This window comes from Mustelus asterias, chromosome 4, assembly GCF_964213995.1.
Source record: "Mustelus asterias chromosome 4, sMusAst1.hap1.1, whole genome shotgun sequence".
Lineage (NCBI taxonomy): Eukaryota > Metazoa > Chordata > Chondrichthyes > Carcharhiniformes > Triakidae > Mustelus > Mustelus asterias.
This window is the reverse complement of record NC_135804.1, coordinates 57,136,108-57,163,628: the sequence shown is the minus strand read 5'-3', so window position 1 is coordinate 57,163,628 and position 27,521 is coordinate 57,136,108. Positions and strand designations below refer to the sequence as shown.

General features: G+C 42.3%; 1 protein-coding gene across 2 annotated transcripts in view; it reads right to left on the bottom strand.

Moving 5' to 3' along the window:
* The window catches only part of wdr59 (WD repeat domain 59), an 84,272-nt gene extending 61,871 nt beyond the window's left edge, over positions 1-22,401 (bottom strand). For both annotated transcript variants that reach the window (XM_078211078.1, XM_078211079.1), the window contains exons 1-9: positions 22,300-22,401; positions 15,590-15,639; positions 14,101-14,236; positions 12,341-12,426; positions 10,230-10,310; positions 3,830-3,867; positions 1,652-1,740; positions 372-488; positions 201-278 (exon numbers count right to left, since the gene is read on the bottom strand). In XM_078211078.1, the coding sequence (XP_078067204.1) occupies positions 201-278; positions 372-488; positions 1,652-1,740; positions 3,830-3,867; positions 10,230-10,310; positions 12,341-12,426; positions 14,101-14,236; positions 15,590-15,639; positions 22,300-22,353 (729 nt within the window). In that variant the 5' untranslated portion in view covers positions 22,354-22,401. The remainder of the gene's footprint in view (positions 1-200; positions 279-371; positions 489-1,651; positions 1,741-3,829; positions 3,868-10,229; positions 10,311-12,340; positions 12,427-14,100; positions 14,237-15,589; positions 15,640-22,299) is intronic.
* Between the last annotated feature and the right edge of the window lie 5,120 nt (positions 22,402-27,521).

The following is a 27,521-nucleotide window of genomic DNA, read 5'->3' as shown; positions in this document are numbered from 1 at the left end:
TGGTCAATTTAACCTGTGCTTGGATCAAAACAAACAGGCAGTCCTTTCTAGCTCCTCACTATTCAAGATCAAGAGCAAATTTCTTAAAAGCTGTACACTCAACAAAACATATAGTTAATACTAAAATTAAATGGGTGGGGATAAGGCTGAGGAAGATAACCAACTTTCACCCACTAACACCAAATGGGAAAACTGCTTACCGTGTAGCGTGCCTTCCACACTGGCACTTGACAGGAGAGGATGTTCAGATATTTCCTTGGTTGTCGATGATCCCAGAACTAGAGACCAGAAGGCGAAAAATAATTTGTGTTCAGTAGATGTATACCTTCCTCTTAACAGATATGAACTAAGAACCAGGGCCCAGCACTTACTCTGACAGAGTTGTCTTGGCTTGATGTAGCAAAGATGTGCTCATTCTCTGGGTGCCAGTCTAGTCCATGGATTTTTGACAAGTGAGCAGCTATATACTCCACTGCAGTGTTAGGTTTCTGGAAAATAAACAAGTAGTTTTGTCAAGATCTTACATTAAAACATTTGCACAAACTGTGCTTGAGGCAAAAAACATCACTAAGCCTTGATCAACCCTGCTCCCAGCTTCATAACTTACCTGATCACTGTCAATGTACCTTGTCTGTTCTGAAGAAGCTAATGTGCATGCCTTACTTTCCATCTACACAAATATAGACTATACCCACCCATTGATGTTACAGTTGTCCATTCCATCAACTCAGTCAGCATTGCTGTTATTTTCTGGCTTCAATCTATTACCAATAACAACCCCAACTATCTTCCGATGCAGTGCTAGCAACCACACTTAAGCATTCTATATATTCTCACCTAGATTGGTTCCACATTAATAGAATCATGATGTTGAACACTTGTCGGGAAATTGTTATTCTTTGCTCAATTTTTTGGTTGTTTCAACCAGCTGACGTTACCAAACTGCCAATATAAACAAATATATCTGCTATGCTCATGGTTTTCTCAGAAAGGTCAGTTCTTTTTCCCCCAGTGGTCCTCTTCCTTTCCTGTTATGTATTCCCCCGAAAGGCTAGAGAAACCTCCTTGATTTGTATTCCCTAGTGCAGAAAAATACTACTCCATGCCTTACTACCTTTCTTTTTCTGAATCAGTGCCAACAATTTGGCAATTTTTTAAAAATGCAAATATTCAAAGAAAAAGGTAACACAATTTTCCCCCCAACTGTTTAAGTATTCTAAAATGAAGAGATTAAAATTTCAATAGCTGGAGCTTTGTCCAGAAACCCACTGTCCTCAAAAGGTCCAACCCTGGTTTTCTTTGACAGCCATTTGTTATTTAGCCTTCTTCCAGTTCACCTACAAAAGGGAGGTTGGATGATGCTGGAGAATGCGGCATGACCATACTTTAGAATTGATGTCTGCCTAAAACATCGTTCAGTGAGAAATTTCTTCACAGTTCTCTCAAAACAAGAAATTACTAAATTAGTCAGGTGCAATTAATATTGCGCTTTGTGATTCTGCCCATTGGGAATTAGATCAAACCATAACTCGCTGCTTATGAACTCTAGGCAAAAAACTAATTCAAAAGGGTTCAGATGTTTTATTTTAATAAATCTGCAGGTACACACAATAACAATGTCCAAGTTCAGCCATACCAATGCAACACTCACCCGCTTGTCCCAGATTCGGACATCTCCATCATGGCTTGTTGCCAAGCAGCACGAGTTCTTTTTGTTCCATTTCACCTGAGAAGCTCCAGCTACACAATGTAGAAAATAGGTAAAGAAACCTAAACAGGCCACTTGTGCAACACAGGTTAATTACAATCCCTTACTCGTCAATTGTTTAACCCCATTGTTTAACCCAATTCCGCAGAAATATCTTCCCTAATCCCCTTGATACAATGCAGTAGAGAGTGCACCAATCTTGCAAAGCCATGGAAAATGCTTCTACTGGACAGCCTCAGCAAAGCAACAGCTATATTGCTGTGAGAGAACATAACTTGAGGTTTTTTCCAATGGGGTTATTACAGATATTTGGTGTAGAGGTCAGCTAGCATTAATCATGGGAGGAAACCCAAGCAAGACTATAAACCTCTCATGTATCATTTAACTTTCATACAATACTCAGGCTAGCTTCTGCAAGCAGGGACTAGGAGCTTCCAACTGTTTGGTTGGTTTGCATGGTTCATTCAAACGTTTGATGACTAACTCGTTATAAGTTACGTACCCTATAAGGGTTGTAATGCATTGAAGTTATTCATCAAATCGATTTGGTAGAACTAAGTATATCAGCTGCAGAAATAGAAAGATATGGGGGTTTATATACAGAAACCCTTGAAGATGGCAGGACAAGTTGAAAAGATAGCTAAAAGACCATGCAGGCTTGGCATTATAAATAGAGACACAAAGTACAAATGCAAGAAAATGAATCATTGGTTAAGCCTCTGCAGTAACAGTGCATCCGATTCTGGGCATTACACTTTAAGAAGAGATTTAATAAAATGGTATGAAGGTTGAGGGGCTTCGGTTATGTGGATAGACTATAGAAGCTAGTTTCCTCAGAGCAGAGAAGGGAGATATTCAAACTCATGAAGCATTTTAATAATTTCTTCTTACTGTTTCCAATATCAGGAAGATCAGTAACCAGGAGGATGCATATTAAGGTAATTGGCAAAAGAGAGGAGAATAGTTTTATGCTGTGGTACCTTGGACACTGGAAACTGAACCAGCACAAACTCACTGCCTTTCTGGACTGCAAACTTTCTTTAGTATGGAAGAACACGCTCTTACAGACAAGTACACCATTTCTTTCCAAGAAAGAATAAATGCTGGGGCAGCAGGGTGGCACAGTGGTTAGCACTGCTGCCTCACAGCGCCAGAGACCTGGGTTCGATTTCCGGCTCAGGTCATTGTCTCTGTGGAGTTTGCACATTCTCCCCGTGTCTGCATGGGTTTCCTCCCAGTCCAAAGATGTGCGGGTTAGGTGGATTGGCCGTGCTAAATTGCCCCTCGGGTTAGGTGGATTGGCCGTGCTAAATTGCCCCTTGGTGTCAGGGGGACTAGCTAGGGTAAATGCGTGGGGTTGTGGGGATAGAGCCTGGGTGGGATTGTGGTCAGTGCAGACGCGATGGGCAAAGTGGCCTCGTTCTGCACTGTAGGAATTCTATAATTCTGATCAGTCACATTTTATGCATCAGCTTCAATCTAATTTCACATTCCATGAGATGCTACTGTTTTACCATTTGACTCATTTCCCACAACTTTTATCCATTTCTGCGCATATGTATTTGTCCTTGTATGCACAGAAAACCAATGATATAATTGGCCGGATGCGCCAGCAGCAAATGCAATCCAGTTTTAAAAGGTTAGAATATTGTTAACAGTTATGTATGTTACAGATTTTGTAAAAGAGAAAAGTCGATTGTATTTGCCTTTATATTAAAAAAACAGAGACAGTGCAGAGAATAGCAGCATGTTTCAGGTATTAATGAGTGAGCTGCCAGGGTTTGAAAATATACCATAGAAAAAGATAAAGCTAAAAGAGATTACCTAGGCAAAAATGGGTATTGTTTTGTTCTGAATAAAATAGCTCTTTCTAGCTCCAAAATCCACCCTCTAGGTTTACTGATTTTCTTCTCAGTTTCAGTTCTCATTAAGATTGCTGCATGTTTGTTGGATTTTGCTTAAAAGAGAAACTAAATGGAAAGGGCGAGTACAAGTTTGGGGAAATGAATAGAGTTCTGATCTACGTCACTCACAATGATGTTACAGAATGAAACAGTGCAACTACACACGTAATGTGTTCACTGCTTCTTTTGCTAGTGCAGCCTCATACACACTACTCACCTACAGCTGACAGAGACACTGACGGCTTCCGTGTGTCCCTAAAGAGACAGAAAAACACTTGGTGAGGGTAACTTGATCCTTGACTGTAATAGTAACAGGTACGTTCAGGAACATCAATTCAAAGCTGACTTTTACAAACAGGTGATTTTATGTTCAACCCTCCAGTATGCCAGCAAATAGGAACCCCAAACTCCAATTTCACATAAACAATGATCCTATTTTTTAATATATACAGAAATCTATCATGATGGTTAAAAGTTTGCAAATCAAACCAATAAGAAAATTACACCCACTTCACAGTTTGTTTGGCCAACATGGAGTTCATACTCTCTCCCTGTGGGGAACATCCTTTATACTCATGTACAGAGAACTTGTTAAAAGGTTAACAAAGTCAAGACTTAGGAACCCTAAGTTTGCATTGGGGTAGTGTTAAGCAAGTTTAACCTGATTAAACTGCACAGCTTCCCAACACTGAACAATAGAATGCTTCCTACTACTTATCCAGCTGGGACTAATTTATCCGTCGAGCAGTGGCCTAATTCATTTCTCATTAACAATTACCTTTTGGATGGATATCACAATAATGCACCGAAGGCCTCTTTCAATGCGGAAAGCTGTGAAAAGTCATCAAGAAATGCATGCTAATGCAGTTCCAACTCATTATCAAAGTATTTTTGCGTCACAAAATCAGAAATGTTTTTCCAGATGAACAAACGTGGTTATGTGGACTGGGCTTTGTATAAAACACAAGCTGTCAAATGGATTAAGGTGGATGCAGTCCCTTTCAGGCTTTTATATACGTAAGTAATCATATTGCTGTCTTCCTCCCTCCTCACCATCCAAGGCCTTAAACACTCTTTCTAGGTGAAGTAGAGATTTACTTGCACTTCTTTCTATTTGGTTTACTGTATTCGCTGCTGCTCACAATGCGGTTCTGCTGGAACTACACTGGGGAGACTAAATGCAGACTGGGTGACCGCTTCACGGAACACCTTCAGTCAGTCTGCAAGCATGACCCCAACCTTCCAGTTGCTTGCCATTTCAATTCTCAATCTTCCTCTCATATTTCTGTCATCGGCCTGCTACAATGTTCCAATGACAACCAATACAAGGTGGAAGAACACACCTCATCTACGAATGAAGCACTTTACAGCTTTTAACATTGAGTTCAACTTCAAACTATAAACTCTGTCCACCATTTGGATTCACACCCGCCTCTCCCCAAGTGCCAGTCTGTATCCTGTTCTCAATTTTTGCTTTCAAACAGCACTGACATTTTTTTCCATTATTGACACTTTCTGCTATTTTGTTTTCAGAAGATACTGACCTTTATTCTGCTGTTGACACCCGCTTTAGTCTTTAATACTATCATTACTGCTCCCTTTGTAATAAAAGCAAATTACTGCGGATGCTGGAATCTGAAAGCAAAAGAGAAAATGCTGTAAAATCTCAGCAAGTCTGGCAGCATCTATAAGGAGAGAAAAGAGCTGACGTTTCGAGTCCAGGTGACCAGCTTTGACAAAGGGGCATCTGGACTCGAAACATCAGCTCTTTTCTATCCTTACAGATGCTGCCAGACCTGCTGAGATTTTCCAGCATTTTCTCTTTTGGTTTCACTACTCCCTTTGTCTTGGGTTCCATCACATCGTTGTCATTTAATCTCTGCTGACTTTCAACCTATCCCTGAAGTTCTATTTCATTCCGCCTGCCCCTCCCCACTTACTCAACAGCATAGAACCTATAACATTCCCATCTCTCCCCAGTTTTGAAGAGTCATCTGAGAATTGAAACATAAACACTGTTTCTCTCATCACAGTTGCTGCATGACCTATTTTTTCAGCATTTTCTGTTTGATTTCAGATTTCCAGCATCTGTAATATTTTGCTTTAATTTTATCGCTATCTTAAGTAGGCCAATCCCTGTCACAAAGCCAAGGGCTGAAACTCAGCAAAAATAGCCATCTCCACAATTGGTGTGATGCTTCCAGCATTTTCTTGCTTGCAAAAAGAACCTACATTTATAAAGTACCTTATATATGACCATAGGAATTACGGGCGGGAGTAGGCCATTCAGCCCCTCAAGCCAACTCCAGCATTTGGTTAGATCATGGCTGATCAGATTGTGGCCTCAACACTGCCCATTTTCTTTTACGCTTTTGACTCCCTTATCAACTGATAATCTAACTCGGCCTTAATATTCAATGGTCCAGCCTTCATTGTTCATTGGGAAAAGGATTCCACAGACTAACAACCCTCAGAGAAATTATCCTCATCTCGGTCTTAAATGGGCGACCTTTATTTTTAAACTATGTCCCTGGTTCTGGTCTCACAAAGGTAAACATCCTCTTTGAATCCATCCTGTGAAGTCCCCTCAGGATCATATATGTTTCAATAAGATCGCCTCTCATTCTTCTAAACTTCAATGGATATAGGCCCAATCTGTCCAACTTTTCCCAATTATCCCAGTGATCAGTCAAGTGAACCTTCTCTGAACTGTTTCTCATGGAATTATATCCTTTCTTAATGTATATTCAGCCTTCAATACCATTATTCCTACAAAACTCATCGACAAACTCCGTGGCCAGGGGCTCTGCTCCTCCCTCTGCACCTGGATCCTGAACTTCCTAACCCACAGACCGCAATCAGCAAGGATAGGCAACAACACCTCCTGCATGATCATCCTCAACACCGGTGCCCCACAAGGCTGTGTCCACAACCCCTTACTATACTCCTTATACACCTATGACTGTGTGGCCAAATTCCCTCCACCTTGATTTTCAAGTTTGTTGATGACACCACCATAGTGGGTCAGATCTCAAACAATGATGAGATGGAGTACAGGAAAGAGACAGAGAATCTGGCAACAGTATCTCTCCCTCAATGTCAACAAAATGAAGGAGATAGTCATAGACTATCAAAGCGTAGAGGAGGACATGCTCCTGTCTACATCAATGGGGACGAAGTCAAAATTGTCGAGAGCTTCAAGTTTTTAGGTGTCCAGATCATCAACAACCTGTCCTGGCCTCTCCATTCCAACACTATAGTTAAGAAAGCCCACCAACTCCTCTACTTTCTCAGAAGACTAAGGAAATTTGGCATGTCAGCTACAACTCTCACCAACCTTTACAGATGCACCATAGAAAGCATTCTTTCTGGTTGTATCACAGCTTGGTATGTTTCCTGCTCTGTCCAAGGCCACAAGAACCTACAAAGGATCATGAACGAAGCCCAGTCCATCACTCAAACCAGCCTCCCACCCATCGACTCCCGTCTACACTTCCCATTGCCTCGGCAAAACAGCCAGCATAACTAAGGACCCCGCGCACCCCAGACATACTCTCGTCCACCTTCCTCCGTCTGAGGACACGTACCACCGACTTAAGAACAGCTTCTTCCCTGCTGCTATCAGACTTTTGAATGGAGTTGATCTTTCTCTACACCCTAGCTATGACTGTAACACTACATCTGCACTCTCTCCTTTCCTTCTCTATGTGTGGTATGCTTTGTCTATATAGTGCGCAAGAAACAATACTTTGCATTGTATACCAATACATGTGACAATAATAAATCTAATCAAAACTGTACACTTGCTTAACCTATCTTTACTGACTCCTTATGTCCTTTTCACAATTTACTCGCCTACCAATCATTGTGTCAGCAGCAAATTTAGCAACCATATGTTCAGTTCCTTCATCCAAACCATTTATTCAAATCAGGCTTGTCCAACCTCCAGGAGACACAACCCGAGATCCAAATCCTCTATACCCACCCCACGAACTCAGGCTTCAAATTATGGATAAATTAATGAAAGATCTGCAAGGATCTGCTTGTGCAAACAGAGACTGATTCTCTCCTGTGTTTGCAGATGATCAGCTCATCAGCGAGCCTATCAGCAGTAAATTCAGCAGGGAATCAGATTCTGAGTGGATGAACAATGAGTATTGCAAAGGTGATTGGCGGCTCCTTTATTTACAGAGTGCACCTCTCGTGCCCACCTGCAAAGGCACTGGCCCCTGAAGGAGCATATGATCAAGATGGCAGAGTGAGTGGCAAGGCCAAGAAAAGCAGAGTGCAAGGGCTCGGGAGCGGAGCAATAAGCAGGGTGGGAAGCAGGAAACAACAAGTGTCCAGCAATCAAGAGGGGCTCTGGAAAGTCTGTGGAGCGTCTGAGGGCCAGAAGGTGGGCAAAAGAGTGCACAAGTGCTCAGCAATCAAGAAGGGGTTGGAAAAGGTGCAGAGCGGCTGGAGGTTAGGGATGTGGCGGAACAGTTGTGAGAGTCGGCAGGGTCAGCGGATCAGCCAGGGAGCACAGCCTGCCTGGATGCGGCCAGGCCTGAGACCGGCTGGAGGTCAGGTAGGCCCACTAAGTGTACCTGGCCACCACCTATTAATCAACTTGAGTGCGCGCACATGTGTGTGTGCATGTGTGCTTCTGTGCAACAGCGAGAAACCCCCCCCCTCCCCAAAAACCAACCACAAAGCAGGTCGGGAGAGGAGGAAAACCCAGGCTGAAAGGCAACCCGCTTCTAAAACCTACTTCCATAAGAATTCTGCCGAGGCCAGCATGAAATGTGCACCACCAGAGGCGAATGCAAGGTCACTGTTTGTTGAACCTAACTCCTTAGCTAAGGCCTGGCCCTCACCCCTTCCCTAGTGACCTTGGGGCCTAGTTTGTCTCTCTAACTCTGCTTCTTATGCAAAAAGGCAAAAGTAAAGGTTTAATTGGCGAACTCTGCTGCTTGGCACATTTTAATGGATACTTCTGTTAATTACTCTTTTTTTGAGATTTATTGCTTTGACACTAATATTTTTGAAATTCATGTTTAATGTTGCATGCATCCCTACTGAATCCTATCCTACTGAAATTTGATCATCGGCTCTTTGAGTGAGGAAAAAAATGAAATATGGCTCCCCAGTGGTAAAGGTTGGTTAAGCCGAATATTAGTGGTAAATAGTTGAGACCCCAGCACTGATCCCTGTGACATTCCACTAGTTACAACTTGACTACTCAAATATTCACCATTTATCCCTACCCTCTGCTTCCTGTTAACTAACCAATCCTCTTTCCGTGTTAATTTGAGGTACTAAAACCTCATCCTGTATACTTTCATAAAATACATATAAATATCCTCATTGCTATTTCATAACATTTAATACTGAAAAAATCTTTAAAATGGCTAAACCTCCGTCTGTCAGTAGCCCCTGAACAAAAGAAGCTATGTTGCAGTTTCAGAGAAACTCGCACCTTGTTATCTCTGAGGAGTCACTAACAACCTAACTGTAGACTACCCAGCCCAAGTTCAAAGAGAACTATACAAAGACCATCTGCTTTTGATAACTCATGCTTGCCAGGTGATGACTGATAGCGTGTTACATCAAAAAGCCCCACTCATAATGGCTGAGACATTTAGCAATCTTCAAAATCCAGCCACATTCCCAATGATGGATACACATGGGAATCATGTGACATAGGCCTCTGGCTTGATGAACAAGTTAATATTGTCTGCTGAGCTGAATAGCTCAATCTGCTCTTTATCATCTGCCTATGTGCCTCATAGGCAAGGAGCTCTATATATCAACAATACATCAGAAAGTCCATTGAATGGACTTACCTTTTATTACATTGATCTTTCTCTACACCCTAGCTATGACTGTGACACTACATTCTGCACTCTCTCGTTTCCTTCTCTATGAACGGTATGTTTTGTCTGTATAGCGCGCAAGAAACAATACTTTTCACTGCATGTTAATACATGTGACAATAATAAATCAAATCAAACAAGTGATCCCATCTCAACTCTAATGGAATATGACCTGTCGGTGGTGTTGACAAGTAATGAATCAATTTCACTGAAGGTGAACCTAGCATTATCTTGCAAACCTCCCCAATCTAAGGTAAAAGATAGGCAACATCCACGACCAAAACATGAAAAATTTGCAGCCTACTGGGAAAGAGCAGGCGTGGGGATCTAATTGGAAAACTCCTTCAAAGATCCTGCACAAGTCAAATAGCTTCCTTCTGCATGTTTACACGATGAGAATTTGATCCACGTCCTGCCAACAAGAAGGATTTCAACATCTTCATTCCCACTACTAAACAGGATTGTGATAGTTACAACAGCATCCATCACTGAGCAGATTATCAGGTGCCTCCACCAGTCTTCCAACATTTACCACAACAGAGTAGTTCAGATAATCTCTTCAAATATAATGAATTAATCTTAATCGCAATTACTGCCATGTGGGTGGACTACTAGTACGTCTCGCACCTAATTCTGTACAACATCTTTCCCTAATTTATATGCTCATAATTCAGCATAAAAGAAATAATTGCCCTCTTTCCGACACCAGCAAAGGTTTGTAATTTTTACCCACCTCCACTCCCAAAGTCCTCGACTTACTTGATATCCCAAATGTAGATGTAAGTGTCAACAGAGCTCGTAACAAGCAGCTCCGGTTCAAACCATGACCACTCCAAATCACTAGAAGGGCAGACGAAGAAAAGAAATTGAAGAATTTATGTGCAGAGAACATGTCAGTAAAAGAACAAGGGAACCATACATGCTCGCAAGCGGGTATCTTAGAACAGATTGAAGTGAATTCAAACAGAATTACATTCATCGCAACCAAATATCACTTCTAGCATCAAGAAAATCATACATTTCATGATTCTTTGCTTTGCACATATTTTGATTACGTATATCCTATTTTGAGAGAATAACCCTTTTTTCTTGATTATCTATACAGACAAATTTATATAATAACCAAAAAGTATTAAAATATCCTGGCGATATTATAAGACAAAATATGAGACCGAGCCACACAAGATATTAGGGCAGATGACTAAAAGTTTGGTCAATTAGGTTTTAATGAGTGCCTTAAAGAAGGAAAGCAAGGGCGAGAGTTGGAGAGGTGTTGGGAACTCCAGAGCTTAGGGCTAGGCAGCTGATGATAGGTGACTAATGGTGAAGTGATTGAAATTGGGAACGCTCATGAGGCCGAAAATCAAGGAGCACAGATATCAGAAAGATTATTGAGAGTGGGAGGAGCGAGACCATGGAGGAATTTGTAAACAAGGATGAGAATTCTGAAGTCAAATCATTGGGGTAGGTCAGTGAGAACAGGAGTAAAGCTTTCAATGGAATCTGGTGAGAGTTGGAGCAGAGTTTTGGATGGTCTCAACCTGATGCAGTATAGAATGCGGTAAGGAGACCAGAAACACCTTAGGAAAGTAAAGTCTGGGGGGGCATGTTGGCATAGTGGTAACATCACTGGACTAGTAACCAGAGGCCAGGCTAATGCTCCAGAAACCTGGGTTAAAATCCCACTATTGGAGTTGGTAGAGTTTAAATTCAATAAATAGATCTGAAATATAAAGTTAATTGTACATAAAAAGTTGATTTTCATCCAGTTCACTAATGTCCTCACCAGTGTGGCCTGGTCTACATGTGATTCCAGATCCACAGCAATATGGTGGACTCTTAACTTCCCTCTGAAATTACTTACCAAACCCTTCAGTTCAAGAACAATTAGAGATGGCTTTGCCAGTTATGCCCACAACATTGGAGCTAAGGGTGGATGGGATGAGGGAGAGGGGAAAAGAAGCTAAGGGTTAATTTTGCATTCCAGGATGGAAACAATTAATCAATCAACATCCTGCTCTTCATCCCATCCCTGGTATTTCCACCTTCCTAAACAAATGTAAATACTGAAAGGGACAGCAGTTTTAGGCTCTCAGAGTAGTCTGCAAGTCCAAGTTCCTTGTCAGAAGCTGCTCGAGATTACAGACATTTAGTATTGAAAACAAGGTCCAACAGGAAGAGTCACTGGAACCAACAGAACAGAAACAATCCCTCTCTTTCCAGGAATAAGAATAGAAATAAAAAATAGACTGAGTAGATTATTCAGTCCTTCGAGCCCACTCTGTCATTCAGTGAGATCATGACTGATTTTCTACTTCAACCCCATTTTCCTGCACAATCCCCATATCAACTTGATATTTTTAATATGTAGAAATCTATCAATCTCAGTCTTGAACATACTTAATGACTGAACTTCTACAGCCCTCTGGGGCAGAGAATTCCAAAGATTCATGAGTGAAGAAATCTGTCCTCATCTCAGTCCTAAATGGCTTGCCCTTTATTCTGAGACTGTCCCCCCTGTTTCTAGACATCCGAGCCAGGAAAAAAGCCTTCCTGCAACTATCCTGACAAGCCCCAAGAAGTTTGTACGTTTGAATGAGATCACCTCTCATTCTTCTAAACTCCAGAGAATAAAGGCCCAGTCTATTTAGTTTTTCCTCAAAGAAAAATCCCTCCATCCCAGGAATTAGTTAGGCGAACCTTCGCTGAAGAGGAGTGTCAACGTGACTGTTTATTACTCAATCTAGAATTAAAGAGAAAACAATTGCTTCAAATCAAAATTATTTATTTAACAGAATCTGTAAGGCTGTAAGAGTCAGTGTAATATATCCACATTACTTATGCAGAAGATGTAATTCTAAACAAAATACCTTATAACACGAGTATGACCCTGCAGTGAGGTGTGGATCTCGCCATTTCCATCATGCCACTTGTAGAGATCCACTCGTTGGTTACACTGAAATATATATCCAGATATCACCACACATTAACTACAAAACAGAAACTTCATCAGTTCACTACCTCAGCAAGCTGAGTCAGGATTAGATCTCCATTCTACCATCCCCAGAACTATCAGGGCCACAGTTTTATGCTTGTGAGATATTAATGTTTAATCTGAAAACTCCAAGTGGGTTTGAACAATCCTACTTGTGTGTGCATTTTATTTACAAACTCTAGTAGGTGCACTGACACCAAAAGGCACAATATTGGTGTCAGAATGGGACATTAGAACTGCTGATAATAGAAGGACATATATGCTGTTACTCTCATGTGGCTGAAATGAACAAGACAAGTGGACACATGATCACAACAATGTTGGGACTATTGTACAGCAGATCTGAACAAACACCTCAAGTCATGCTGAAGCAAAAGCATCGCACCCTCACACTAAGAGACACAGACTAAAGTCCTGAAGTAAGCACATCAATCGAGCATACTGCATTATTACCAGACATTGTATCTTTACCTGGACCTCCAACAACTCTGTAAGACCACTGTTTGCGAACCTATCAAGACACCAATTGTCTTTTCTTTTTAAATATATTTTATTCTCTCTCTGTTCCTGAGGTTTACAGTAGACACTGTAATAAATTGTCTTACTTTACAAATTCTAGTGATTTACTGCCTGAATTCACTTAAGAATCACAACCTAAAAAGAATCATAGAAATATTTAGTTCAGGCTGGCTCTTTGGAAGAAGTGCAATGCTTTTTGTAATGCTTAGCTCCATCACCACCAACCCCTACCCATTTTTCCTCTTTAATTTTTCCAATTTCCTAACTTCAAGCACCTGTGTAATTCCCTTTTAAAATCACCATTCCAGATAGAACATCCTAGATCCCAACAGCTCAATGAAAAGATTTTTCCTCCTCTCCCCTCTTCATCTTTTGCCAACGTTGTCTAGTATTGATCCACTCACCAGAAGGAACAGTTTTTTCTTAAAAATTCTATGAGGGTCAATTCTTAACCTTGTCTATTCAAAGGAATACAGCCCTAAGTTTTCTAACCTCTCCTCATAACGGAATTCCCTCAACCCTGGTAAAACTCCTCTGAAACATTTCCAATGCTTTTACATGTTTTCTGAAGCCCAAAAGAGTCCACAGTATTCCAGGGGAAGCCTAAACTTTTATTCATAAATTTCTTACATGATCTATTTAATTCTATATTCCAGCCCTCATTTTATAAACCCATGTAACCTTGAGAGATCCTTTAAACCACCTTATCATTTGTGCTGCCACCTTTAAGACAAAGGCTTCCTTGTTTATCTACCTTTATCAAAATCATGCTATTGAGAGTATATTGTTTTTCTATACTAGCCCTCCCAAAATGCATCATTTCCGATTTCTCCCCATTGAACTCCATTTACCACACTTCTGCCCATTTCACCATCCTGCCTGGCATCATGAAGTCTATCTTCTACATTATCTAATATGTTGCCAAAGACACTAAGTTGTCTCTCTCAGAATCTAATCAACCAGCTGTGCATTTCCAATTTTTCGTATTTGAGACTTCCGATCCTTACAGTTTTTCCTTTTCATCTCAGTAATAAAGATGAAGGAAGTTTGTGATACTTTTATCTTTATTCTCATATGCCAGGATCCCTAATGAGTTAAACCTAATTTAATACTTACTGAAGCTGCAAAATAGTGGGAGGAGGTCTCATGTGGGTTCCATTGCACCGCTCCAATGTCCCATTTGCTCTGTCTTGCAATCTTTCTTGGTACTTCTGAGGGAGCATCTAAATTTATAACATACAAGAAACGGCGCCTGTGAAGAAATAAACATTTGCAGTGACAAACCAATACTGCTGCATCCATAAAAAGGAAACTTTTGCCATCTCTACACACCCCCGCCAAACCGTAATGAAAAATTGTTCCTATTGTGTGCAGTTATGCTCATTAAAAATCAAGTAGAGTGACTGAAAATACAGCAAGCAAGTTCCCATTCTTGCTGGAAATTTAAATAGAAAATATTGAATCTTTCCAGCTCCTCTCCTATCTTCACTGAGAATTTATGGAACATGGCCCAGTGCTCCCGATTTCCTTGCACATTGTTCTGCAGAAGCACCCAATAGATTCGAGCAGTTCCCAACAGATAGAGGCAGAAATGGAAAAGGAGCTCACTCAGCTTCAAGTGGCTGCATCAGAGTGGCAATGTCAGCAAGGACTTCTGTGGTTGCCCATCTGATCACAACTGGGTGAAACGAATTTGAGAAATTCTTATTCAGTACAGATCCAGAGCACACAATGATTCAAAATTCAAAACAATTTGGTCTACAATTTTTAATCACATTCAGATGGGGCATGAGGAATGAGAAAACAACACTGATATAATAGGGGTACTTAGAGGTTTGAATAAAAGTGGATGGATGCAGTGGGTACCTTCAGTGTACAAGGACCATTCCCATCCTTAGAGTACTAATAATAAATCCTTAAAAATCTACGCCATTCCCCATGCCCACATAGATTGAGAGACTGCAATAGTTCTTCCCCACACAATGCAACGATGCTACTCGTGGGTACATCAGTCAACAATTCCAAAATAATGTGCTGGATACCATGCCAGAGGGACGCAGGCTAGGAAACAACTTCTCCAGTCATCTCTATCTGGCAATTTTCATGCATAAACTGAAACAGCTAAAGGACTGCAAAACACCAGCGATGGTACTGATTTTCTCCTGAAAGGAGACACGCCATTATCAATTTACTTTTCTCGTAGTATTGATTTGCCGTTCAATGGTCAGCAATCCTTCAGTGTCAAATAGCTTTGTAGCTTCATAAAGTTAATTAATCAGAGTATATTACCTGAAGCAAAGGCAGAAAGTACACAAAACTAGCACTTTTTCAGTGTTCAGTGGGTAGGTACTGTCTAAATAGAGCCTTCATCCCCATTTTCTAATATGCATAAGACTGAACATTTGGGTCCATTATGACTATTAATTGTAACAGGAACATTAAGAGGCATGTAAACTACAAAAAATGATGCAGCGTCCTGTACTTCTTTATATTCCCACATCACAGTAATTAGGCTAGTAGGCAACAAAACTGAGGATATATTAATGGATGAAAACCAACACCTGGTTTACACTCAGTTACTGCCCATCCCAGAACAGCTGCTTACCCAGAGAGCACTGCAAGCTGGCCATGGCAGTTCACAGACATCGCAGTTGCCTAGAAATAAGTAAATCACAAATTAACATTTTAAACAAAAGTGCATCAAAACAATTCACTGAACAACATAAACATGGAAGCAATTGATCAACTGAGTGTCAAAATTGTTTCATCTTGCAGATTCTCACATCACACAGTCCCAACAGGACCTCAACTAGTTGGTCTAGCAAAAAGCAACTTAGATAACCTACGGCAGTACAAAAAATATGGACCACATACAATAGCTTTAAAACCATCCATGTGGTTCTGTACTAAGTCTGTCACTGTCATCCTGAAAGGTTTGTGCAATGGTTACAATTAATTGTGCATTATAACCAATAAGCAACCACTTGAGGAAGGGATTGAGGGGGGCATGATTCCGAGTCAACACTTTTGTCATGGATTCAGGTCTACTTTCTTATCCAGACCACATCCAAGAATTGCTCTCATATCCCAACTCTTTAAACATGGTTGGAACTCTCATTTGCAATATCCTGAAGGACATAACTGCCAGACAGGGCCTGCGGTATGCAGTAAGGGAAGAGCCTACTTGACTTGCCCTTGCCAATCTATCAATCGCAGATACATCCATGAGTTTTGGAAGGAATGACCAAGGCCCATCTTAACACTCAGGATACCCTTTATATGCTAGATGCTGGCCAAGATCACTCGTCACACAAATTAATTTAAAACATTATACTTAGGCAAATTGGATAACCACTTTTCACCCAGACCTGATTTTAAATTAATTGATATCTGTGATCCTGCACAGTAACTGATTCATGTTCGAGTTAAAAGTCATTGGCCAACATTGTGCTGCTTTGATTTAATTTAGTGGGTGTGTGGATGGTTAACGATGGTAATGTACAATCAATTGTTTGCAACCCCCCAATAAAAGCATTGAGGGAGCAAGCTAAACACAGCAATGTATGAAACTACATCATATTCCTGAGCAAACTGTCCTGATAGAGTCATAGAATATTTCAGCATAGACGGCAATCATCTGGCCCATCAAATCTGCACCAGGTCTTCAATTAGTTTCTCTCTCTTACTCTTTCCCCATATCCCTGCTTTTTTTTTTCTCCAGATACTTATTCAATTCTAATCCTTGAATAAGAATAATGTACTTTTTAAAAAAGTATATCACTGCCAATCATATCTCCATAAGAAATTTCAATCAAGCACAAGTGATCCTTTTATCCTTTGTGCACTTACAGAATTTTGTTAACATTCATCTGAATCTGTGGTGTACGTGCGCTACAGATCACTCAAGAAGTCTGAATTGCCATGGCAATGTGGTTTTTACATGCATGCTGTAGTCTGGAGCTATAGATAATGATGGTCGAGGCTCCAACTTTCTTTTCATCTCATGACTGACCAGGAATTTCTCCTGCTCTTACCGACTGCCATTGGAGTGTGTTGGAAGGATTTGCAGGTTGATGATCATCCTGTTTGGTCACATTATGAATGCACCTTATGTGGCAATCAAGTACTGGGCTGGGTAACAAACCCAGCGCTTCTGACTTAGAGACAAGGATGCTACCTAATGTGCCGCATAACCTCCTGTATTTATAAATTACTTTGTACGAGTTCAGCACAGTGCTTGAAGCCAAAACCATTTTACCCAACTGTCTTGACATTTCATAAGATGCCTTATCTTATCAAATTGAATCCGCCATTTAAAGAATTTAACCCACTGTTATTGCCTGGAGATTTGTACGTCACATCCTGATGGAGAAGGTCCATTTTTGATCTCGAGGTAAGGAGGTAGATGGCTTTTGTGCCTTACACAGCAGGAGTGGGATATGCGCCATCTAAAGCAATATCCTGCACCTGATAACCAGGTTCCCATCCACAATCTTTTCAAAATTCCCAGTTTCTGCTTTACTCTTCCTCCCAGTCTCTCCAAACCACTGTTTTGGCAACAGCCCTCAAGACAGTTGGCAACTAGCAGACAAGGTCAGAACAAGGACGGGAACACAGATTTAGCTCTAAACAGAATGTGGTGAACGTATGGAGCAGACTACACAGGCAGATAATGGCACACACACAATCAGAAAAATGCTGAAAAATCTCAGCAGGTCTGACAGCATCTGCGGAGAGTAGAGTAGAGCCAACGTTTCAAGTCTGGATGATCCTTCGAACAGAGAAAGCCCAGCACATTGAAAGCAACAGCCGGCGCGGTAAAGCCACCCATCCTGCAGACTATTGCTGAATGCTGCACCTTACAAACAGTGTGTTGACATTGGTTCCTTTTCTGTAAAAATTAAACTGTGAGCCACATTTGCACACCTCATGATATGACCAAGACACCTCTGGGAACAGAATAAAGTTCAATTTACCAGCCAGCCTGCTGCTCTCCACAGCATGGGACTTGCAGGGGGAAGGTGAGCACACTCAGAACTCCTGGTGGTATGTTAAACATTAACAGAGATTTTGATAAAGCCCTCCCCTGTCCAATACTGCAGTTGCACGTCTGGGGGACGGACCTTCACTCTGCTGGCTGCTGCCCGCGAAAACATTCACGGTCCAGGCAGCCCCCTTTAGGCCTGCTCCCAGCTTCATTACTGACAAGAATTTTCCAGGCTCTCTCACACACTCTCCCCCTTTGGCCACATTGGAGGCAAAGGCAGAAAAGCTGCTGGTGGACCCATTCCACCTCCTTTTATTCTGCTTTTTCTCTTCAGCCTCCCTGAAGATGTGAAATGGGTTGGACTCATCACCCAGCAGTTGGTGGGAGTGATTGGTGACGGCGCAGCCAAACGTTTCTTGCATGGTGCCAACGATTCAGCCAGAATAACTGCTCCTCATCTCCAATCACAGATTCTGTCTCTGGAAAAGCAGCGGAGAAGGAACCTGTGGTTGGATGAGCTGGGGCTCATTTGCGATTGGAAAAGCAGCTCCTCACAGATTCTTGACTGTCCCACACTTGCTACTCCTCCAATCACAATTCTGTACGTACATTATTTTCCCACTGTGATTGACACTTTCAATTTCAAAAAGACTTTCAATCGTTCTGCCTCATTTGATGAGGTGAAGCTCTGAGACAAATGTAAAATGGTGAATTTCCAAAGTCTCAGGAATTTTTCATCCCTTAGCATAGCTTTTTTTTTCAAACTTTGGTATTGGCCAGATGTAGAATCATCATTGAATCCCTACAGTACAGAAGGAGGTCATTCAGCCCATTGAGCCGACACCCACAACAATCCCACCAGGCCCTATCCCCATAACCCCACATATTTACCTTGCTAGTCCCCCTGACACTAAGGGGCAATTTACTATGGCTAAACCATCTGACCTGCACATATTTGGACTGTGGGAGGAAACCGGAGCACTGGAGTAAACAAACACAGACATGGGGAGAATATGCAAACTCCACACAATCACCCAAGGCCGTAAGTGAACCCAGTTCCCTGGTGCTGTGAGGCAGCAGTGCTAACCCCTCTGCCACTGCGTGAAACCAAAATCTAGCCCAGTCTATTAATTGAGACGTGTGCAACACCTCCTACCCATTATAGAATAAGTTGGGCGACTACGTGGAGTCTGCACGTTCTCCCCGTGTCAGCATGGGGTTCCTCCAGATGCTCTGGTTTCCTCCCACAGTCCAGTGCAGGTTAGGTGGATTGGCCATGCTAAATTGCCCCTTGGTGTCCAAAGATATGTAGGTTAGGGGTGTTAGCTGGATAAATGCGTGGGGTTACAGATAGAGCGCAGGTGGGCCTGGGTAAGATGCTCTGTCGGAGAGTCAGTGCAGACTTGATAGGCCTCCTTCTGCACTGTAGGGATTCGATGATAATTAGGAATATCCCAGACTAAATTCCAATTCTATACAAAGTTTATTGGTAGCAACCAGTCCACTCCAGTGCAGGGTTGGAACTGGCCTTGGGAATCACTTGGACTAAGAAGGGAAAATGCGACAAGGATTCTACTCAGGAACACTGCGTGGGATATTGGTTAATGCCAGAATAATACTCAGCTGTGGTGCCAATTCCTGCACCCCAAACATTGAATGACCCACCAGGATTCACACAATAATAGTGGCCACCTAGAAAAGGTACCAATAAGTGGTTATAAAGTTTTCAAGAGGGGGCCAAAAAATGGAGCTTTTTCTGCCCAAATAGAAAATTTATCTACACATCTTGATTTGAATATCCACTCCTCTGCATTTATCACTATAAATATATATAAAACCCTCTGGATTGTTAATGGAGTACATAATTATGATCAAATAAAATATGAGATCATTACTGGCAAGGCAAACATAGAATGGTTACAGCACACAAGGCAGACTTTCAGCCCTTCTCCCTGCCCATTCCACACACCACTACAAATTTGCTCCATCAAGGTGTTTAGTCAATTCCGTTTTGAAAGTTAAGATTGAATCTGTCTCCATCACACAATTCAAGCAGTGTGTTCCAGATCCTAACCACTCCTCATGTCGCTATTGGCTTTTCTTTAAAAAGTACACCACTGGCTCTAAAGTGCTTTAAGACATGACGTGATCATTAAAAGTAGTATATAAATGCACGTCTTTCTTGCTTTTAAATCAGTGTCCTCTGGTTCATGATCCTTCCTTCAATGGGAACAGTTCATCTCAGTCCACTTTGAATGGACCCCTCATGATTTGAGTGCATCTCTCAAATCACCTCTCAACCCTCTATTCTCCAGGAGAACAATTCCAGTTTCCCCAAACTATCCACGCAACTAAAATCCCTCATTCCTAGAATCTTTCTCTTAATGTTTTTATGCACCCTCCTTAAAGTCTTCACATCCTTCCCAAAGCATGGTGCCCAGAATTGAATCCAATACTCCAGTTGAGGCCGAGCTAGTGGATCACAAAGGTTCATCATAACTTCTTTGCTTTTGTATTCTCTGCCTCAAATCCAGGGCATGCCTTTCTCAACCTGCCTTTACACTCTTTAATAATTAAATTAGAAACACATTGATCAAGAAAATTCTCCTGAAGCACTCCAGAAGTTCATCTCTCTTTCTGCCCTTTACACTATTACCATCCTCATCTATATTAGGATAATTAAAGTATTATACTACTCTACAGTCTTTCCACATAATTTGCCTTCAAATGTGCTCTTCTAAATCTTTCCCACTAGTTGGTGGTCCATCGCGTACACTCAATTCAGTAATGGTTTCTTTATGGAATCTCAACTCTAAATAGGTTCTGTCATTCTGGGCACCACACTTTGGAAAGGATGCAAAGGCACTCGAGAGTGTGCAATTTTTTTAAACAAGCATGTATGCAGTATTGAGAAATTTCAGTTACATGGATAGAATAGAGAATTAGGGGTTTCTTCAAAATAAAAATTATACAAGTTTTGATTGAGGTTTTAAAAATCAGGAAGTTCTGGACAGAGTAGAAGAGATAAATTATTCCCATTGGCAGAAGGGTCAAGAACTGGTGGACACAATTTAAGGTGAATGGCATAAGAACCAAGGTGACAGGAGAAATGAACTTATGCAGTGAGTAGTTCGGATCTGGAATGCACAGTCTGCAAATGTGGTGGAGGCAGATACAATTGTGGCTTTCAAAATAGAATCGGACAATTATCTGAAGAGGGAAGAAAATACAGGGCTACAGAAAAATGTTGAGGGTGCAGTTGTTGCCACAGACACAATAAGATAAATGGCCTCCTTTGTGCTGTTACTCTTCTGCATTCAGCACCCGCAGCTCATCAATCTATTTATTTAGCTTTGTGTTTATGTACATAATTTATTGTATTTCCATATTCAGACCCCCTCCTTAAACAACTTCTGAACTCCACAGCATTTTCTCAGAGAGTACACATTAAGAAGCCATTAAGGGCAGCACGGTGGCACAGTGGCTAGCACTGCTGCCGCACAGCGCCAGGGACCCAGGTTCAATTCCCAGCTTGGGTCACTGTCTGTGTGGTGCTTGCATGTTCTCCCCATTGTAACCCTCCCCGGGTTACCTCCGGGTGCTCAAATGTCCTCCCAGAATCCGAAACATGTGATTAGGTGCATTGGCTCTGCTAAATTCTCCCTCAGTGTACTCAAACAGGCGCTAGAGTGCAGCAACTAGGGGATTTTCACAGTAATTTCATTGCAGTGTTAACGTAAACCTACTTGTGACACTAATAAATAAAATGAATAAAAGTCAGCTCTTCAGTCAGTCCCAAAGAGTCATTCATGTTGGACTTGAAACATTAACTATTCCTCTCCTCTCAAGTGATGCCAGGCCTGAATTTGAGTGTTTATTTCAGAATGCCAGCATCCGCAGTATTACTCTTTTATCCCAGCTCGTCTCCTGGGCACTGGGTCAATTTGGAAACACTAGCACCAGTGGTTGCCTAATGTTACTGTTTGCGGTTTTTAAAAAAACAGCAAAATGATGCCTAAATCAGCACTTTCCGCAGTATATCACCAGACCATGCACAAGAATAGCTTCAATCAGCCAAGTTTCAAATCTTGCCCAAAAGCGGAAGTGCAGTTTGCTGAGCAGTTTAAATTAACTGAGCCACAATAAGAGGATTGGGTCTTTCAGGAGTGAGTGCTGGCCCCGCGCATGCGCGCTCTCCTTGCCTGGGGCCCGGCCTGAGGCTAATCCTCGGGCAGCCCTCGCCCCTGCCCGCGCTCGACTGGCGTTCGTCCTCCAAAAGCGATCTCTGAGCCCCGTACACCGCCACGACTGCTGGGCGTGGAAGTTACCTGCGAGTCCCTAACCTCCACCACCACATTCTCGCTGCTCCACCGAGCCGCCATGTCACGGAACGGAGCCAGTGACCAACAACAACACGGAACGTCATCGCGCTGTGCGTAAACGGCAGACGTGATCGCGTAAGCTAAGCGTGGCCCCGCCCAGATGCGGCCTGTCCGCCCGTTGAAGCCTTTCCTTCAACCTTCCTATGATTGATGTGGAGTTGCCGGCGTTGGACATGGGGTGGGCACAGTATGACGTCTCACAACACCAGGTTAAAGTCCAACAGGTTTATTTAGAAACACGAGCTTTCGGAGCGCTGCTCCTTCATCAGGTGAGTGTGTTCACAAACAGGGCGTACATTGACACCAACTCAATTGCAAAATAATGGTTGGAATGCGAGTCTTAACAGGTAATCAAATCCTTAAGAGGTACAGACAATGTGAGTGGAGAGAGGGTTAAGCACAGGTTATAGAGATGTGTATTGTCTCCAGCCAGGACAGTTAGTGAGATTTTGCAAGCCCAGGCAAGTCGTGGGGGTTACAGATAGTGTGACATGAACCCAAGATCCTGGTTGAGGCCGTCCTCATGTGTGCGGAACTTGGCAAACAGTTTCTGTTCGATGATGCTGCGTTGTCATGTGTCTTGAAGGCCGCTTACCCGAAGATGGGAGGCTGAATGCCCTCGACTGCTGAAGTGTTCCCCGACAGGAAGGGAGCACTCCTGCCTGGTGATTGAATCACAGAACGCAGAATCGCCGAGCAGAAACTGATAGCCAAGTTTCACACACATGAGGATGGCCTCAACCAGGATCTTGGGTTCATGTCACACTACCTGTAACCCCCATGATTTGCCTGGGCTTGCAAAATCTTACAAACTGCCTTGGCTTGAGACAATTCACACCACTTTAACCCGTGCTTAACCCTCTCTCCACTCATATTGTCTGTACCTGTAAAGATTCACATTCCAACCACTATCTTGCAATTGAGTCTATGTCTACATATGCCCTGTTTGTGAACCCAGCTCTCCACTCACCTGATGAAGGAGCAGCACTCCAAAAGCTCATGCTACCAAATAAACCTGTTGGACATTAACCTGGTGTTGTGAGACTTCTTACTTCATATTATAATGATATAATGGTATTGAATCATTGACAGTATATAAACATACTAGACTTCAGTTAAATGTTCAGTTTGTGCTCAATATGCTCAGCTATTTACAATCAACTTTCAGATTATTCCATTAAGGCTCCCTGGTTGTCCTATTTTGCAGATCTGCCACAGACATGTGACAAACTGACGTTATTCATTTTTAGAGACACATAATCAATGTGTTCAAGTTGCACTGTTGATTATGAGTATGGGTACCCTCACTTGACTGCGATTTGTCATTCATCCCAATTTGAACAAGGAAGAATCAACTACGTTGCTGTTAGACAGCAGTCAAATATCAATCCAAAGGGTTTTGCAATCCAACTGTTCTGCAAGACTGTCATTGATTTAGGTACAATCAACAGTATGGCACCAAGAGTACTCAAACTTCCAAGCTTTATTACTTGTGCACAAGGAGAACACATATGCAGTGGAATGTACTGCTAGGTATGCTGTTGATTCATACAGATGATTTGCAGTTATAGTTCATTACAGCAAATGAGAAACAAGGGGGGGGGGTGGTTGGGGGGGTTGTTGGGTGGGGTTGGGGGGGGGGGAGAGGAAAGGAGAATGATAAAATGGAGAATATGAAATAAAATAAATGGAAGTGGGGTGGAGGAGAGGGTTCATGCTCTGAAGTGATTGAAATCAATGTTCAGTCCAGAAGGCTGTAAAGTACCCAATCGGAAGATGAGGTGCTGTTCCTCGAGCTTGCGTTGGGGTTCACAAGAACATTGCAAAAGGCAGGAGAGCAGGGTGGTGTGTTGAAGTGCCAAGCAACAGAAAAGTCTGGGTTCTGCTTGCGGACGGACCAAAGGTGTTCAGCAAAGCAGTCACCCAGTCTGCATTTAGTCTCTGGGCCCGCTAACCTCTCCCCGCCACTTGCGGGGAGCTGACAGCCCGACCTCGCTGAATTGAAGGGAGTTAATGGAGGCCCCCTCCCCCAGGAGGTTGGGGGTAAGGAGGGTGCCCCCTGGGCATTGCCAGTTTGGCAGTGCCAGCCTGATCCCCTGGCACTGCCCAAGGGACAGTGTGGCAATGCCCAGGGTGCAGGCACCTTGGCACTGCCCCAACAGGCATCAAGCAGTGACAAAGGGGTGGAGCTTCTAGGCGGTGAAATCAAAGGGGGTAAGATCAGTGCGGGTGCGAGCATCCCACTGCCACTCTGCACTCGGCGGTGACAGAGGGAGGGAGGCCAGCGATCGGTGCTGGCCTTCGGGGTGGCGAGGTCGGGTCTGCGGTGGGGAGGGCTCCGGATTGGGGGGGGCGGGGGGGGGGGGAGATCGGGAGATCATGACTGCAGGGGTGGGTGGGAGATCAAGGTGGGCCTGGGGAAGAGATGGGTCAAGGCTGGTCCAGACATGCGGACATATCCGGGTGGGGCCAGCAATCGGGGCTGGGAAGGGTCGTACAGCCAGCATTGCAGGGTTGCAGGGCGATCGGGAGGCCCGCAGTGCAGGGCTACTACGCATGAGATGATCTCGGCGCTGACAGATCAGCACATGTGCAGTGGCCCGCTCAGCGCTCTGCTGCCAACCTCTTCAGCAGGAATAGGCCCTGCCCCCTGATTTTTAATGATATTCACACTAGTGCAGTCTGCATTTTGAAAGTCCTGCTGAAAAAACCAGCTGGATTTACTCCAGTTTTTACACGAACTCAACACTTAAATTTTTTGGGGGAGAATCCTATCCTATATTTTGAAATGACAGGCAACAAAATAAAAATCAAGAAAATGGAACTTGGAAGTATTGTGCACAGTGAGAATGGTAGTCAGACCTTCAAAAGGACATAGGTAGGTGGGTGGAATGGATTGCCAGGTGGCAAATGGAATTTAATACTGAGAAATGCAAAGTGATTCATTTTAGTAGGAAGAACAGAGAGACAACATAAAATAAAGGTTACAATTCTAAAGGGGGTGCAGGAGCAGAGGGACCTGGGTGTATATTTGCATCAATAATTGAAGGTGACAGGACAAGTTGGGATAGCTGTTAATGAAGCAAATTCCATCCCGGGCTTTAGCAATAGGGCCACAAAGTACAAAAGCACGTTAGACCTGTATATGACACAGGTTCAGCCTCAATTGGAGTATTGCGTCCACACTTCAGGAAGGATATGAAGACATTAAAGAGGGTGCAGAAAAGATTCACAAGAATGGTTCCAGGGATAACTAACTTCAGTTATCCAGTTAGATTGGAAAAGTTGGAAATATTCTCCTTGGAGAAGAGAAAGTTGAGAAGAGATTTGATGGAGGTGTTCAAAATCATGAAGGGTTAGAACAGAGTAGGACGAGAGAAACTTCCCATTGGTGGAAGGATTCAGAACCAGAGAACAGTCTCTCACAGAGTGGTTAGCATCTGGCATGCATTGCCTGAGAGTATGGTGGAGACAGGTTCAATGAGGGCATTCAAGAGGGAATTGGATTATTATCTAAGAAGGAAAAATGTGCAAGGCTATGGGGAGAAGGCAGGAGAGCAGCACTCAGTGAATTTCTCCTTCATGGAGTTAGCACAGACACAACAGGCCGAATGATCTTTTTCTGTGCTGCAACCATTCTGTGATTCCTTTGGAGGCAACCAAGTGCAGACCTATTCAATAAAGAGAGGAGACTAAATTTAACTTACAAAAAGCATAGATGTGTATAGCATGGTGGAAAGCCCAAGCTGACAAAAGCAGACAAAAAGAACAAGCTGGAGCTTTATTCAAATAGAGCAGGCACATTTATGAAGAGAGCGAATAACATCCAAAACAACGAGGATACGATTCCCATAACGGCACAAGATGAAAAAGTTTGGAAATAATTTTAACAGCAAATGCAGAGAATTTTTTTATTTCACCATTGTGGAAATAGAGCACAGGATCCAGTAGATCGTGTTTTAAAACATTAAGTAGATGTAATTAGACATGCCAGGATGAATAAGAATTAATGTAAAAGCAGGGATAAGTGATTTCAGTTGTTTTATTCATTTGTGGGACAAGAGTGTCGCTGGCTGGCCAGCATTTCTTGCCCATCCCTAGTTGCCCTTCAGAAGGTCATGCTCAGCTGCCTTCTTGAGTGATTGATACAACTGAGTGGTTTGCAAGGCCATTTCAGAGGGCAGTTGAGAGTCAACCAAATTGCTATGGCTCTGGAGTCACATGCAGGCCAGATCAGGTAAGGATGACAGGTTTCCTTCCCTAAAGGACATTAGTGAGCCTGATGGGTTTTTCTGACGATTGACAATGGTTTCATGGTCATCAGTAGATTCTTAATTTGAGATATTTTTTTATTGAATTCAAATTCCACCATCTGCTGTGGCGGGATTCAAACCCTGGTCCCCAGAACATTAAGTGAGTTTCTGAATTAATTGTCTCGTGATAGTACCACCAGGCCATCGTTCTGTGGAGAGATCAGAGAAGCTGGAAGCGTCCTCCTTAAAACAAAGAAGGTTAGGCAGGATTTAAGAGTGGGTTTTATAATTATGAATTATTGGATAGAATGAACGAGGAAAAACTGTTCCCACTTGAAGTGGGTAGATCGATAACCGAAAGATACAGAGGTAAAATAAATGGCAGAAGAGTCAGAGAGGATTTTGGAGAATTTATATTATGTAAGGAATTGTTATGATCTAGAAGGCACAGCCTGGTTTTGAAAAGCTAATTTTATATTTGTGGAATGTCAAATTTCTCCATAATCAAAATATATCCACATTTTTAAAATAAAAATCTTGATTTAAAAGTTTAATTATCTTTATTTTTTACCTTAATCTCGGTTTAATTTAATTTGCTGACTAAAAATTTAAATAAAAATAAAAGGATTCAGCAAATTTAATTTCCTTATATAATATAAAATATATGCACAGAAATTGCTGGGAAAACTCAGCAGGTCTGGCAGCATCTGTGGAGAAAGAAACAGAGTTAATTTTTTCAGCTGAAGACAGGTAGAAATGTTTTATACTATTGAAGAGTGAGTGGAGCAGGTCGAGCAAAATAGAGCAAAAAGGTGTAATAGACAGGAGGGAGTCAATTTAAACTGCCTTGATTTCCCCACTCACTACCCATCCGTAAACAGAGAAGTCTTCATATATTCCAACTTCTCCCTTTAT